Genomic DNA, 17,421 nt, shown 5'->3' with positions numbered 1-17,421 from the left:
CAGCATTGAATCTAACACAGCAGCAATATGACACTCAGGAGCTGCCAAACTCTATTAAAACACTCACAGAGCAATTGGTGAATGTGCAAAAAGCTGATGCAGTTTTGAGACACTGTATGCCCACTTCTCATAAATCTCACCCTGAGCATTATATTGAGGTCCAACAAATTGCCAAAAATGAGGGAGTGGAGAAATATGACTGGGAATGTAATATTGTAGGAATGGTGCCTTTCCCATTACCCTTTCATTCTAATGGATTACACAAGAAGTCTGCTTTAAGCTTCCAGCCATTTATGCCAATGAATATTATAAGCAAAATGCAGAGATTTTCATGTGGTTGTAACTGGCTACAGCAACTTATGCATGTAAGTTCTATGAAGAAAGAAATAACCAACAGAGTGTGGATGAATTCCATGCTTATAGCAATATATAGAATAGTGCAACCCATGGCTGTAGTCAGAGCTGAGTTACGTATGTGTAGTAACACACATCTTTTTTTTTAGGTGATATGCATACAACCCGTGCTGCTTAAACAGCACTATTAGCTTAGAATTAGCCAAAGGCAAAAGAACCTTTGTTTCATGCATGCATGAGGCAGCTTGATCTTGAGTTGAGATTTATGGCATTGGTACTGTTAAACTGACAGACTGTTATACTCAGAAATTAATGGGTACTCAAAAAACAATGGAATGTAATTCAGGGAAAATTTGGAATACAATTATGTACTACACATGAGTTATGACAGCTCAAACTTTCTATTGATTGGTTTGCTGGATTAAGGTGCTAAAGGGTGCTAAATATTATGATTGAAAGCCATGCTGTTAACTAAATTCAGATCATTTTGATGACAAATTAAAATATGTTAAATTGTGTATCCTGAGACTATCTGCTGCCCTATGCCACCTTTACAGTGAACAAAATAACCCAGACATCTACTTCACTCTCTTCATTCAAGTTGTTCTGTTCCTGGAGAGAGATTAAGAGCAGCAGCCCTTTTAGTACTACTGTGTGACTGAATATGAGCAGAAATGCAATGTCAAAGAAAGAAAACTGTCTCTATTGTTCAGCAACATATGCCCTGAAGTCTGGACCCCACTGAATGCAGAGAAGAAGAATTGCTGGCCCACTTGAGAATGTTTCTCTAGCTGCTGTATTAAGCATGAATGCCATCCACCACATAAGTAAGAAAGATTTTGTTAGCCCTGCTCGCTGTAGAGACCTTACCAAAGATTTCCTTTAAAAGCTCTAGAAAAATAAAAGATTTATGAAGTTTGAAGTTTAATAGTGCATAAAAAGATTTCATTCCAAAATTGTTCATATCAGAGTTTATCCACTTTCTTAGCAGCACCTGTACACCTGCACATTCATTGACTTATCCAATCAGCCAATCACATGGCAGCACAATGAATAAAACGTGATCTCACATGGCATGACTGCCGAGGTCAAATGGGTTGGTTTGAGTATTTCAGAAGCTACCGATCTCTAAAATTTAAACAGAATGGGACAAAAACTGTCCACCATGTGACGGTTCTGTGGCTCAAATAGCTCAAATAGCCACTCTTTCAACTATAGTGAGCAGAAAAGTAACACAGAATGCACAACTCATCAAATCTTGATGTGGATTGGTGAAATTTTATTTTTTGCATTGTTTTTATTAAAGTTCCACATCAGATGCGTATCCCTGTTTTATGACTGTACAATGCTGTTGTTTCAAAAGAGCAGAAATCCTTTGAATGAATCGTACTCTATGTACAGTAAGTGATTGGCATTGACCTTTTTCTGCTTGTTAAAATAGATTTCATGAAGGATTTTACAAGCTGTCGGTATTGTTAGCGATCCACTAGGCTACCTGGATTTTGGCATTTTCATTTTGTTGCTGTCAGGCAAACATAACCATGCTATTAAATGCTCAATGAGCCGCTGCATGGAGTCGCTGGATGGCGTTTCTTTCCAACTGCCATACACCTCGAAAATAACAACACTATTATTTTGCATGCTTGTATCTCTTAAAAAGAACTGCCATTTTTATTTCAATGGGTTTCGTTATGTCTTTTTTGTATATATATATATATATACAATATACAATATATATATCCAGTGCTGATATTTTAGCCATCAGTTATTTAAGCTTATCGTTGCATGTTTTGTGCTGTATTCAGCACAGAATATAATGGGCTGTATAATGAAAATGGGATTTTATTTTAACCTTGTTAAGTCTTTATGGTAATCAATCAGTGATCAATGATTGAAGCCATAAAATGTGTGACAAGGTTCTTTGTACTGATTTATCCCCAGACATTATTTATTCCCTCTAACATAGGTCAAGCAAAGGTGGCAGCTTTAACTGACTTCATGGAACTACAATAGTAATAAGATGCTAAGTGACTTGAATGTAAGTGATAACTTTAAGCAATAATATTATTTATATAGCATGTAGGGTACATTATGTGGAAATCAATTGCCACAGCTCGTATTGTATTATTTTTGCCTAAACAAATTTAGTTGGTTCTAGTTAGTGGATAGCTGACAAATATGTTCAGAGTACTTGTCATGTGCCATTTAAGCAGGCCGATGACAGCCTATTTCCACAAACACCTTTTATCAATGTTGGATAACCATGTCAGAAAACCAAGGAGAATCGAGTAACCTTTACTTGAATACAAACACATGGGTCGTGATTGACGACAGTCTCACGCAAATCCTGCAAATTAGCTGGCAGCTTATATGTGGTCCTGAGGTTTTTTCCATCTCAAAACAGCATTTGCGCTAATGGTAATGATACAACTGTGTACTCTGTGCTTATACACTGTACACAGAGCTTTACAAAAGCAACACCTAACCAAGGAGAACACACGCCGTTAGAAAAGCAAACAGATTTTTTAGTCACTCTGCAATGGTGAAGTGTGTGATATGCTGGTTATTTGATCAGCTCTTACCAGCATTTCCAGAAGAAAAAAAAGGGAAATGGATTAATACAATATCTAATATTGTTAGACTCTTCAAAACTGCCCGATTGATTAATAGAAAGAATTTTACAAACTACAGCAGCAAATGGTCTAATTATATTATACATGCATAGTAATGCTTTATTGCTGTGTTTATGAATTTGTTTTCATATTTTCAATGTATATGATTTTAATGAAGCTAAACTTTAACATATATTCACTAAGGTTGACATCAGTGAATTAAATGACAGTCGTTTTTTTCCAGTCCGTGTGGCACTTTCTAAAATGGCAGACTGTGTATACTTTTGACTTTTGAAAACAACAGTAATTCTAAGGCCATCTGAGACAAAAAAGTCTTAACAGGGAGGTGTGAAACTGCCAGGATGATCTCTGACAGATTAATGGTCTCCTGCCTGCACAGCATACTGCTTTTGTATGCTGGCTGTGACTTTATATAAGAAGATTGTCCGAAAAAATATCGGAACTTCCTTCATCTAGTTCTTTCAACAAGCATTTAAATAAACATACACAATACTGAATTAGATTGCTTTAGTTTATTGCTTTAGTATGCAGGAGGTAATAGTAGATGTTGTTCATGATACAACTTACTGTTGCAGGTATAATGGTTTCTAGGTGCTGGTAATAGCAGTATTACACTTTAACTATATAGCAGGTTACAGAAGCTAGATAACAGCATAGATTAAACTTGCTAATCATGTAAGTGAAATCTGTGGACAAATTAGATACAAATGCTCATTTTAATAACTTGCACAAGTGGATTTATAAAATATATAGTCTCATTTTGGACAACTAGTTATAATGCTATTGTATATACATACGCTTAATAATAATATAATATAATATAATATAATATAATATAATATAATATAATATAATATAATATAATAATACTGTGCAATATCTAGAAAGGCAGCCAAATCACTGGCATATAGCTGTCAAATAACACCATTTTATGATAACTTTTTGTCCCTCATATGAAATTATAAAGTATTTCATCAGAATGAAAAATGTAGCTGTGAATGAACACTGGCCAAAGATCCAAATGAACATTTGTTGAAAAGCTGATATATATGTTGGATTTCAGTTTCATGTAGCCTGGTGGATAAACTGCTGCTTTACATTATCATTCAATGTATGCTACTAGGGAGAAAAAGCAATAGAAAATGATGAATTAACAGTCGCTGAAATGCCCCAGGCTAGTTAACTGCTAGTTACGTGCTTTTTTTATTGTTTTTTTTTCCAAAAAAAATCACATTTCCTTATGAACTAATTACAAGTAACGATTTTTGTTTTTTTTGTAAAAATTAAAACTATTTGCACACTTTTGGCACGTTATCTCCCACTCTTATTGATAGTGGTATTAAAATGAGAAAGGAGAGTGATGAAGGATAAGGAGCTGAAAATCTAATTTCAACTGATTCAAACTCTGTTTGCTCCCTCCAGGGGTCGATAATAAGAGAGCATGGTTCAATAATCTCCTTAGACCATTTCCTTAATCAAACAGGCCTCCAATAAACAATAGCCCCAAAGGTTTTCATTTCAGTCAAAAATAAGCAGGGTTAGTCACAGCCAGGGCTATAAAAATGAATGACAAAAAAGTGCCTGGATTTTTGAACAAAATTGCTCGCTTCTATGAGAGGGTAAGCACAAACGTTCAATCAATAAACATGCTATTAAGCTTAACAAACCTGACTAATCCATAAACTTCATGCTGACTTTGTAAATTAAAAAACAGAGCACTAGAGAGACTGTTTACTTATCTATCTGACTATGTTTGTGTGTGTGTGTTTGTGTGTTTGTGTGGTGTGTGTGTACTAACCCTCTGTACTAATCTCTGTACTATCCCAGTGTACCTGTCACTATGATGGTAATAGATCACACCGTGACAGGTGTGTGAGTTTGCTTATTCATCCCTCAGTTTTTCCACTAGGTCTTTTTGCTCTAATTGCTTCTCTCCAAGAAGGCGCAAAATCAGAATTTAAATATCGCTCACAGCCGTGAAGACACAAGTTCTGCCAAGTCTCTTGATTGCTTCACTTACCCTTGTTTCTCTTGCTATGGGTAATTGGTTGTCATGACAAACATACATTCAGCAAAGACTGAGCAAAATTAACAAATCCACCATGGCAAAAGGGGGATTTAGAGGACAGCAATGGAGCAATCACCAGCTCATTGAGATGTAGCACATCCTGGAACTGTTTCTAACATGAAACGTGGTGTAGTTTCATGTACAGCATGTAGGCGCTCATATTTTGACTGAATGAACAGTGAGCTGAGCTGAGCTCTGGTGCTATAATTTGATGGAAATGAAAATCACAGAGTGCCATAATGGTGATAATAACAATGTTGATGTAATACAGATTTTCAGTGCTTTATAGAGACATTATTTCATTTTAAAACTGTATAATGCAGTGCTTCAGGGTATGTGTTTGATATCTTGATATCATTTTGATGCCAAGCTGACAATCAAAGAGCACTGACTACAATTATAGTTAGTTAAATTAAGCCCTTAATTCAGAAACAGACTGATCACAGCTACCCTAAAAAATGTTTATTATATATCAGTGTTGAGAATTAAACTGAATGGTATCAATACAACACACCCTAGTTTTATACACGCAGGTTAGAGAAATGGATACCAAGTAATGATAATAAGCCAGTATAACTACTACTGAAAATAACAGGAACCAATAAACACTATGAAAAAAAGCTACACAAAACTTTAACAGCACTTTTACTGCCTCATGCCTGCTACACTTTTAGTTACCTACACTTCCATAATTATAAACATCCCACACAGTATCGTGTGGAACCTGGAGACCAGATCTCAGAGGACAAGGCAAGGAGTCACCATTGACAGGATGGGGACTCATCCATATATCCGTGTCATAAAATTTGATTAAATACAAATGACCTTTGAAGACCAAGCTGTTTTTTTTCTTCCATTGCTGACAAACCTTGTTCTAATAAGCTAATATGGCAAAAGGACCATAATATGATGACAATGGAAGGTATTTTGTTAGCATTTTGTGCATTGACGCTTAGAGGTCTGCAAACCTGTGAGTCTCCTTTGTGCTGAAAAGGGAGTCCACTTTGAGGTTTTAATGTCCGTGACATCTTTCTTGTTCCATGTCTCATTCCACTCTTTGAGAGCACAATTAGACCTAAATATTTGATATTTAGTATTGCATATTTGATCAAAAGGTGGATCTTCATTTTGGTTACTTTTTTATTTCACCCCTTACCATGAAATCATATAACACTAGACAGTTAGATGCTATATTTAATCTGCCAATTAAGATTGTGTTATATTCAGCTATAGGTTAATTAATAGATAATGCTGAGCTAAAGGCTTTGACAGTAGAGACTGCGGCAGTGAGACATAAAACTTTAATGGCCCATGTAGCCTGTCTGGCAGAAAGCACCCTACTGTTGAACACTCTGGTGAAAAAGACTGTGTGACCTTGCTCAACACGACCATGTCATCATTAGCGCAGCGGACAGCGTTTTTCAGAGCAGCCATTACCAGGCTAGAGTGCTGTTCAGAACCGCTAACTCTGCTCAACATCCTGCCAGAGATGGAGGACAGCTCAGACTGAATTACAAACTTGAACTATTTATATATGTTTTGACTAAAGTTTGTTGTTTGCACTAATACAAATTCGCTTATTTTTTATTGTCACAGAAAAAATGGGCTGCCCACTTCACAAACTGTACTTTATAATGTGAGCTGCAAGGGTTCAGTATAAAATCTTAGTTATAGTACAATCACCATGACTCACCAGCAACATCCATTAGTTTTAAGAGACTTTAGGTCGTACAATGATGTCAGTGGAATGTGGACAAATTATTATCAAGCAATTATGTTTGGGCAAAAATACTCAGAATCAAGTAATTCCATGAAGTAGGACGACTTACTTAAAATTTCGACCAGTAAGTAACCAGAACATTGACTACATAAAGCTATTATAGATGTATGTAATTTTTCTCTAAGCCACCAAAAAATTTACATTTACATTTATATTTACATTTACATTTACAGCATTTGGCACTTGATATACATGATATGACCATGTTTCATCTAATGTTAAGACAAAAAGCTTTAATTATTGTAAATGCAATGCTGCTATAGCGATTATATTTAACAGTTTCACTGTTCAGAAGATGGCACTTCAATTTTGAGCCATAATGGGGAAAGTTTAGCTGGAAACATGGAAAGCAGAGAACTACCCGTGGTCAGGTGATCGGCAAAGAGTATAAATTAGATCAATAAAAAAATACAGAAAAGGAAACAATGAGGATCACTATAAAAATAACTATCACGGAAACAAAGGCTCAGTTAGTTCAAATGCATGCAATATATAAGACCATTACCTGGCACCGGCACAATTTATTTGATCATGACAAAATACCTGTAAATTTAGCCTTTTCAGTTGTTTTATCCTTTTTCAAATATCCCTGGAAAATATTATGTTGCATATTCAAGGAATTATTAATAGCATGAGTTTGCTGAATGCACGTAAAAGCTCACGTGTAGAAGTGCTTGTGAAAAATAACATCCTTTCCTTGACAACAGCTGTGTTTTGTATTGCATGTATCGGTAGTGTGGGTCCTCCATTACCTGTTTCTGCCCCATTTCACAGAAGAGAGAAAAGCAAAGGCTGTGCTGCATGCAGGATCTGAAGCCCAGTTCCTGTAATATAAAAGTGCTAAATAAAAACTCTCTCTATAGTTCAGTACTATTAGTGGATACTGCTACTTCAATTCACAGTCATCTATAAATATGTAACCTATTCTTTTACCCAATGGTTTGTGATTTTTGGGAAAATCTCAACTCACCATTACTCACCAAAGCTTAAATTAAATGTATTATTTATTACAGATTAGTCACTTGAAATGAATGGGTTTAATCCAAACCTCAATCAAACACAAGCAGCAATATAAATCACATAGTTGGCTTCAATAAATAGCTAGAATATTATTGAACACTTACAGATAAATATTTATGCACTATTATAAGAGACATATTTAAATAGTTTGGTGATGTTCATACAATACATCTCTGAGTATGTGGTTCTTTGTACGTTTTTTTTTTTTTTTTTTTAACAGATAAAGGTGGCCCATGGCTGCATTAGGTTTAAGAATTGTACCTCTAACCCACAAACATTCAAGCATGCTTACATCTCAGATGTCATTTATGGGCCATGAATGATATGACACTGAAGCATGAAAATAAATCACTGCCCCAGCTGACTTTTTTTCGTCGTCTTCATATACATTGTTCACAATATATTAAACTTGACAAATGACCAAATATGTGCAAATTTCTTTAAAAAATAAAAACTTTTTATATACATTATGAACTTTTCTTCACAACTCTGAATACGGCCCATATTGTTGTTGTTTTTTTTCAACACAGACAGTAACTTTAACTTTTTAATGAAAAGACCCTGGAACTGTTGTATTATAATTCATTTTATAAACCAGCTTAAGAGAAAGTGGAAGCCTGGGTTTCCCTTTTGATTTCCTTTCAAGGTTTCATCCCTAAGCCGTCTTTAACTTTGCTGCCTTTGAATCGCTGAATAGTCAGCTAAACGTGGATTTCTATAAAGCGGCTTTAAGAAAATGTCTTTTGTTGATTTTGTTGTTAAAAGCTCTATAAAATATAATTGGATTCAACTTGACATAATGGGCAATGACACTTTCATGCTGTGTTGTTTAAATGTTAACTGCATATCTCACTTTTTAGCATGTTTAATTATGAACACTTGCTCCAGACCTCTTGCTATGGTACAGTGCATTGCACATTGCAAATTCAATTGTATTTAAGGCTTGGGTGCCACTTGATTCTGTTCACTTAGGCAAGAAATGATGTAGTGAAATGTTGTAAAAGTGAGGCAAGGTATCATGTAATCTGTTCTTGCTTTGGTATTTGGAAGGTACAGAAAACTGTGTGTGCATGTGTGTGTGTGCACGTACTGTAGCTAAACAATAGAAAATCCAATATGAGGCAATTAGTTGGCTGGGGCATTAGTCTGACCATGTTCACTGTGACCAGAGTTGGAATAAAGAATATTGCCTTTTCTGACCACTGCCATGGAACTCATCACACGATTCTAGATAATGATCACGGCTCTGAACAAGGTCAGCACACTGGGACCAGATACTCTGTTCACAGTGTTCCATTGAGATGATATTTTTTTAACCTGGAATGACCATTAAGTTCCACAGAATCAGTACAAGGCTATTTTTGGCACTGTAATTATGAATACTTATGAATGGTAAATGTGTCCTTTAATGAATCAATTATATTCTGGTTCATGAACAGCACACCTAGATGAGTGGATATGGGCAGTGGAAATATATTTGCATATATCTGCATATTTGGTTTTATGGATTTATATATATAGGGACACATTAAATATGTTCCAGTAAAGGTAGGAAAACTAAATTACAAAGTATAGAAGATGTGAATACAGTACACACATTGCCTGAGTCCTGGTTTTGATGCATGCAGGTCGATAGCCAATTAAGACTGGAATTTTATTGTAATAGCATTTCTTATGGCCTTAAGTAAAGAGTGGTTGTGACACTAACCAAAAGGCTGAGTCGCTTCTTGTTCTAGTATTATAAAAAAAAAGTAAGTATACTTTCCAGTACTCAAGGGCTGTTTTCAGTATGTTATCATCCTGTGATTTACCTGGATTTGCAGTACTGTTGCAACATATAATACAAGATGATTACCTTTAATATTTCTTTGCAGTGTTGAACGCCTAAGTCAAACACTTTGGTCAATGATGATCAGCCGAACAGTGATGGATACTTTCTGATTAGGCCAGAATTGATTTTATTTGTGTTCCTCTCAGATGGGAACTCCAAAGGCCATAGGGCCACAGCTGTGCTCTGTCTCCACACACATGCACACACATACGCACACTCTGCAGTCTAGCCCTCTCCCTCTGTCACTCTGCTGCACACAACAGACCCTTCAGTATCCATAGCAACGGTCCAATGCTGATGCTGTCTAAGTGATGATCGACTTCGGGTCCAGGGAGTCGAAGCGTGCTGTGAAGGGATATTGGAGAAATAAAGTATGATACACACACATCAGAGAGCTCAGAGACAGCTAGTTCCAGCTTTTGTGTTGAAAGGAAAGGTTATTTAAAATGCATAGCAAAAAATTTTTACTGGTGATTTCAACAAAGAAAAAGCTTATTGCTTATTGTATTGTGATAACTGGAGGAGGAAACAGCCAACTCTGTATGCGTATGAAAATAATAAAATGTGCAATTCAATCTCCATGAATTAATTGTATAAAATGTCGGCATTATGTCAGATATCCACTACATACTAAACCCACTACCTCCCTCCAGAGGCCACTGCACATAAATCTTAACTGGTCCACAAAGAAGCAGAGATGAATGTACTATTATTCAACTATGGGGATTTATTCTGAAGCTGACTTTCACTGTTTACTAATAAAATGTTCAAAATGATTTGGTCTCAGGATACCGGAATATATTTTGTGTGTTTTTAATAGTGTTAAAAATGAAAGAGAGAACATTAGAATTCATGAGAATAAAAGAAGTACTAGAATTGCTATAGTCATAATAGGACACAGTATAATCAGTATGAATACAGTATAATACTCTACTCAGAAACTAAATCAGGAATGGAATAGTAAGTGCTGTAAATAGTAGTAAATCAATGCATAGACCCTAGACAACTAAACACAAGCATAACAGAATGTGTCTATTAATACACAAGTCCAACCTTAGGTGGCTGGCTTCTTACTTGTTTTCTTCCTCACTAACTCATCCACCAAATCTGATTCAGGTGTGGCAGCATGTTACGTGTTCTCTGACTGATTTTAGTTCATTTTTTAATCCTACTCATTAAGGAAAATTAACATGCAGTTCAGAGATAAGAGCATACAGTTGTCTGGCATAAATTAGGGAAACTAACTCTCCATAACTACATTAAAGCAACAACAAAAAAAGCCCAAAAATGCAGCCAATGAAAAAGGGAGATATCATTTTTTCGTTTTCCAGCCTTTGAATGGGAAACAAGGTCACTGTAGTGCAAACACATTTCTGATGTATAGATATAATCTACTTCAAAATCCCACATTGCCTCTTCCAATCTTTACAATATATCTTCTATATATATTACATACTATACATGAACTATATGCATGCACAGATAAATGTGTATATATATATATATATATATATATATATATATATATATATATATATATATATATATATATATATATATATATTCAAACGAACCCAAATTGCCAACCTTGACATTAAGTGTCCTGCCTTCTTCCACATCAAATCAATATTTGTCAGCTGCCCCAATATGACCTGCAGGACTGAAGCACTCATACAGAATCTCACTGTTTTCATATGCTCTGCATGTAACAATAATACTGACTTGACTTGTGGTATAATACAAAAAGATTGTTGTCAGGGAAACTACTGCATGTCTACTTTTTCATATATTTCACGTTCATATATTTTTAACACTCTTGCTGATCTGGTATATAAAAAAAAAACCAAGATTTAATATCTTAAAGGGCTTAAACAAATACCTCTAAAAATGAATTAAAAATGAATAAAGGTATTATCAGTTCCATCGCTGTTCAAATTACTTGTACTGGATATTGGACGTATTTCATTCATGAACACTGAGGTATTGAAATCTTCTTAAATGAAACAGGAAATGTTTAAACCTTTAAACTCAAGCTTAAGCCCTGACAATTCGAACGAGACATTCATTAGTTTCAGTAAATGAACAGCTTTTAGTGACTGAGTCATCAGTTACTGAATATATGTTTTTAAACAAATAACTGGAGAATAAGTTGGGCTGTAAAAGGGCAAACAGTATTTGTGTCTGAGATAAAGATCTCTCATGTAATAGAGATTAGTAGAACACCGGGCTGTTCTTAGATCTAAAGGTGGTGTTTGTTTTTTTTATGACAGTACGTTCATATACGTTGCTGTATATATCTATAATATAGGTGGTATATGAATCCACCTCACACAAAACTTGTGAGGTCATTAATTAATAATAAACCAATTTATAATAATGTTTTAAGGTTTTCTTTTCGGAAGACATTTTTATATCACATTTATGGAAGGAGTCTCCAGTGTCAGTCCTTTGTAAGAGTGAGTAAGTTTGGAAGTGTGTGCATGTTTGTGTGTGTGTGTGTGTGTGTGTGTGTGTGTGTGTGTGCGTTTGCGTTTGCGTTTGCGTGTGTGTGTGTGTGTGTGTGTGTGTGTGTGTGTGTGTGTGTGTGTGTGTGTGATTCTCTTGAGGGAAAGCAATTCCATGTTTAATAAGATGATGCTTTAGGTTTGACATACAGCCTGACTCTTTACACTCTGACACTTCCATAATTCCATATTTTTCTTTTTTTAATCTACAAGAATTGGAAATAGAAACAAAGTCTACCCTACCGACTCCTGTTTGACTTTTTATCTCATCGAACTTGAACTTAAAGCTAGATTATCTTGAATATCTGCTGAAAAAAATTTCCCAAAGCACCATTTTCTAGCTTTACTAGCACTCTGTCAAATGTCTTCTGCAACTTCACTCTGCCTGTGTTCTTCATAAGTAATTTGTATTCCTTCAAGGTCAGCCCTTGGTGCCAGATGGAGCACTAACACACTTCCCTGCAGCTCCCCTCCCTCAATATATGGGACATGATCTCTGGCCAGACCTTCCCCCATCCACTTTCAACCAAATGTTTCATAAGCTGCCTTTTTCCTTGTGTTCAGTGGTGTTTTTAATTTGACCAGATTCCTATGGGGTTAGTATCAGATAGGAATTAATTTCTGTTGGCTTTTAAGTAACAGCCATTTACATTTACATCATTGTACAACCGATTTAAAAAAACAAAAATATGTTAAGTATTGCCTAGCACCCACTTTTAGTCTGTGTGCCTTTTTTATTGTTTTGAAAGAGCAATTATTATTATTATTATTATTATTATTATTATTATTATTTTTATTATTGTTGTTGTTGTTGTTGTTGTTATTGTGATTATTATTATTGTTGTTATTATTGTTGTTGTTGCTGTTGTTATTGTGATTATTATTATTATTATTATTATTATTATTATTATTATTATTATTATCATAATTATTATTATTATTACTATTCACTATAATACTAAGATCAGTCTGTTTGATGTACCAAAACACATCCATACAGAGTAATTTATTCTGAACAGGAGGTTTTTCTTTGGTGAGTGGTTAGATATGGAGCTTGTGGGTAAGATCAAGTTCTGAAACATGAAGCACAAGAGACAAAGAAAGACTTTGTTAATTAACATGCGGTGCAAAATGCATTGAAACAGTGAATGCACTGGAGTGATGTAACAGAAGTTGAGGAAATGTCAGATCCAGAATTCATACACCATGTTCACAAAGCTGCTATTTCTAAATCTGTGTGGTTCTCAGTGTTTTTAATTGTTACTTCTGGGCAGAGTTTTTTTTTAAGCCTTTCAGTTTAGGCCACAACAAATACAAATTATGACTCAAATATTTGAAGCACTATAGATACAGATGCAAATATTGTCATTGTGTTACACCTCTGATAATGTTAACTACAATACTGTACATCTACAAAGTTAAAATCACTTCTCGTGTTCATTTGTGTCTAGCTAGATTCATAAACACTCCATGTGGCATGTTAACGTTAAGGTTTTTGCTTTGTACAAGATAATATTTCGATTATTTTCTACACTGCTCCATTGACATCCAATCAGTGCTGTTGACATTTCACGTTCTTCAAAGACATAAAGATTTCAAAATAAGGTTAATCTTTCATCCATGGTAATAAACAATTAACAGCTTGACACTGCAAAACAAAAGCACTATTCATGATGGCAAATTGAATTTAGCAATAACTACTAATAATCATATAGGAGAGACAGAGAGAGAGAGAGAGACAGAGAGAGAGAGAGAGAGAGAGAGAGAGAGAGAGAGAGAGAGAGCTATTCAGCTCCATCAAATAGCCACAACACACTTGAAATAGTAATAAATGTTAGCAACCTTCATAGAATCCTTCACATGGCAATTTCACAGACAAGTGGCCTAGATCATGTTTACAATGTCCATTTCAATAATATACATCCAGCGTACCATCTTTTATGTTTACTGAATTAGTCTACAGTATGTCTTAATATTGCATGAACTGTATGTCATGATGTTTGGTTGAGATATTAAAACTGTCAGGCTGAGTCTTTTTAGCACAAGGTCTCATTGTGTACAGGCAGGAAGCTAATACACATATTGTACACAGAGGAACACACACTCAAAGAAATAGAAATGAGCAGTGCCATTCATGCCTTCTCATTTTTTATAGAGCTTTTTAGTGTATAATATTTCAGGTAATGCTACCCATCGTGTAGTTTAATCAGCTGATTACATTTTAAATGACACATGCTAGAATAATACATAGAAAAAAAACAGGATCCAGGATTTCATCAAAACGTAGTCTCCTTTTCAAACGCAGAAGAAGTCCATCTTCTACATAAACACATAAAATGAGAAGGGTCATTACGGCATGACCTAATTTTCTTATTGCTATAATAGAGAAACAGCATACTCACTGTTGTGGCCATTTCAATGGTTTTCTTCATGAAAATCTGAGTCTCGTTAACATGGTTACTAGGGAAATAGCCAATGATACCCATCTGGTCCACATAGCGCTTACCATAAACCTGCAAAAACAGAAGTGTTATGATTTCCAAACAATGTTCTTTAAGCAATGTTGAAATGTGAATTATTCACAGGTGAAAAGCAAATACAGCAGGTGCACAGCAACATATCTCCTACTCAAATGTAAAGAGATACCTGGAGATTCAGCTCCTTCAAGAGCATTCTGTATACTATCATCACCCTGTTTATTAAGAACACCTGTGCACATGTATAGTCAAGCAATTACCCAATCAGTCAATCATGTGCCAAGAAGGAAATGCACTTTCTGCCATGGCCATTTGTCTCACTAAATATTGTATTGGTCATCAAATCCTACTTTTTGATATGAAGCTTCTAGAATTTCCTCTTCTAAAAAACACATATTGGCACTGCATTACTTCCTATAAATGTTTATTTAGGTGTTCTCTTTCAGCATGCTGTTCCCTGTTCATGAAAGATAACACCCTAATGCAATCATATCTTCACACACTGCTTTATTCAAGACTCCAGAGTACCAACACATGCTCCTACCCTCATTTTAATGCATTCTCTGTGTTTCACCGCAGTGTTGTGGTCATATCAGTTTTTATTTATTGCTTTTGCTTTTATTTTTATTGCTATCTTGCAATTGTTTTTTATTAAAGCTATCTGGCCAACTGTTAGACTTGTGGTAAAATTGTATTTCTGTCAGATCTGAAACAGCTTTATATCAAGGTTTTCCAGCTCAATTGTAAGTCGTTTTGAATTAATGTATTTGCAAAATGTAGAAAAAAGGAAAAGAAAAAAAACATCTTTAGGGAAGAAAATCCAAGTACAGACATATAAAAACAGATCATATAGTGGAGCCTGATACCTGGAGGGAAATGATTCAGAAACAACAACTGGGATGTTAGGATTACAGAGCTACTCACACTTCCAGACCAGAAGACTCCAGCACCATCTACTGGCTTTAGTTTTGAATAAACATATATATTCTGGCCTTTCTTCAGGTTGATGAATCTACAGTCAGAAGCAATGAAGTCCTCAAGAGCTTGAGCTGCTGAGATTACATCTAGACAGGAATATACATAGCATACAAACTATATTTCATCCCATACAGATGGTTTTCACAAAGACTAATCATTAAATGAGGCACTTTTTTTATGTCATTACATAAGACGTTACACTTACATGAGCAGTACTTGTCTGCACATATTTTTCGGTCAGCCAGTTTCTCCATAAATACAGCATTTGCCAGGTGAAACAAAGGCAGGCCAAAGGAAAGAACAAGCAAAAGGAGACAGTGCGATTTCTCCATTTTCAGGTCAGGTCCAGTTAGAAATTACTTCTGACTGCAGTTCATCCCTTCACTGAAAGAGCACTGAGCAAACTTCCCCGGATCAGCCAACAAGCTGGGAGATTTTTGGAAGAGGGGTGGCAGTGCTCTGTTTACTGAGCTAATATTTTTCTCATCTCTGTGAAATACTCTCTTGTTCATACTGAATTTTACGAATTAATAAAAAATTTCATTTACGCTGCTAACTTGAACTATGAAAACTGTGAGATAAATATTGTGATGTGTTTGTTTAGTAATATAAGTGTATGTCTTTCACATTTTTATATATAGAGACATATAGAGACGTTTTTCCAAGGTAATTGAGATAAGTGAATATCATGTTCTATTTATTTAACTGTTGTTAATCTGTGTTGTTAAGGCACAAACAATTGCTGATATTGAAACTTTGGAAAAATGGAAAAAAAATTTATTCTTTAATTAGATTTTTTTTCTGTACTTCTTATCAATGCAAACTGTACACAACATATTTCTTAGTTGTAGTTATAATAATTTCAGGTTGTGTTTAAGAAAAATATTCTTGACCACTCCAGTGACTTTGTTTAGCTATTTTTTAACCCATAAGTGCTTCCAAAAATCTAATGTAATGTACTTGACACATTACAATGTCACATGACTTAAACTATTTATAGTACTATAATTAAATTAAATTACCACAAAAAATGACCAGATTTTACACTTTAAGGACACAGACCAATTAACTTTTAACTTAGTAAATTTTCAATTTAAGAATGAAAAAAAGCTAAAAATGCTTGACATTTTAAATTTAAGTTGACTTGACTATGTTCATTCCCCTTAACTTGAATAGTGTAAAAAGAAAAAATATTTGCAGTGTTTCATTACAATCACTCTTTTGGCATTTAGCAGATGCTTTTATCCAGTGTGACAGAAGTGCATTATCTATGTGGAAAACATATCCTAATGATAGTGCAGACTTGCCTGAGTGTAAAGACATATAAGCTATGACAATCCCAGAAACAGGAGTTAGTGTTAATACATTATATAAAAGAAAGAAAGAAAGAAAGAAAGAAAGAAAGAAAGAAAGAAAGAAAGAAAGAAAGAAAGAAAGAAAGAAAATGAATATTTTATAATTCATCCTTTGACTTGGGGAAGCTAATAAATAAACATAAAACTTTATAAATGAATACAACTCTGTAAAAGATGGCATTATTATGTACACTCAGTAGTCTGGCATGTATGGCATGTACACTGTAGTTACTCTATTCTTGTTGGTGCTGTTACGCAGGCACTTAGGTGTTGTCGTATTGTGTACAGATTAAGGCTAAGGTTGAAAATGAATGGTTGAACTTGGTAATCATAACTATTATATTCCCAGTAAATAATAGGTTAGTTTTACACTAAATAGACTAGAAAAGAATCAGCTATATTCAACTATAAGAATATAGAC

General features: G+C 34.8%; 1 protein-coding gene across 1 annotated transcript; it reads right to left on the bottom strand.

Moving 5' to 3' along the window:
* Positions 1–13,433: 13,433 nt before the first annotated feature.
* On the bottom strand, positions 13,434–16,006 carry LOC132846635 (otoraplin-like). Its single transcript, XM_060871328.1, has 4 exons — positions 15,851–16,006; positions 15,592–15,731; positions 14,593–14,703; positions 13,434–14,509 (listed from the first exon to the last, which is right to left on the bottom strand). The coding sequence occupies exons 1-4, from the start codon at positions 15,975–15,977 to the stop codon at positions 14,486–14,488; spliced, it is 402 nt and encodes a 133-aa protein (XP_060727311.1). The 5' UTR covers positions 15,978–16,006; the 3' UTR covers positions 13,434–14,485.
* Between the last annotated feature and the right edge of the window lie 1,415 nt (positions 16,007–17,421).

This window comes from Tachysurus vachellii, chromosome 6 (assembly GCF_030014155.1).
Source record: "Tachysurus vachellii isolate PV-2020 chromosome 6, HZAU_Pvac_v1, whole genome shotgun sequence".
Taxonomy (NCBI): Eukaryota; Metazoa; Chordata; class Actinopteri; order Siluriformes; family Bagridae; genus Tachysurus; species Tachysurus vachellii.
This window is presented reverse-complemented; position numbering and strand designations above follow the sequence as displayed.

Excerpts from the sequence above, each read along its gene's own strand:
- LOC132846635 (XM_060871328.1), bottom strand. The coding sequence starts at position 15,977 with ATGGAGAAATCGCACTGTCTCCTTTTGCTTGTTCTTTCCTTTGGCCTG. Across the intron at positions 15,732-15,850 it reads TGCAGACAAGTACTGCTCAT|ATGTAATCTCAGCAGCTCAA; the intron begins GTAAGTGTAACG and ends ATTCCTGTCTAG. Across the intron at positions 14,704-15,591 it reads GAGTCTTCTGGTCTGGAAGT|GTTTATGGTAAGCGCTATGT; the intron begins GTGAGTAGCTCT and ends CTGTTTTTGCAG.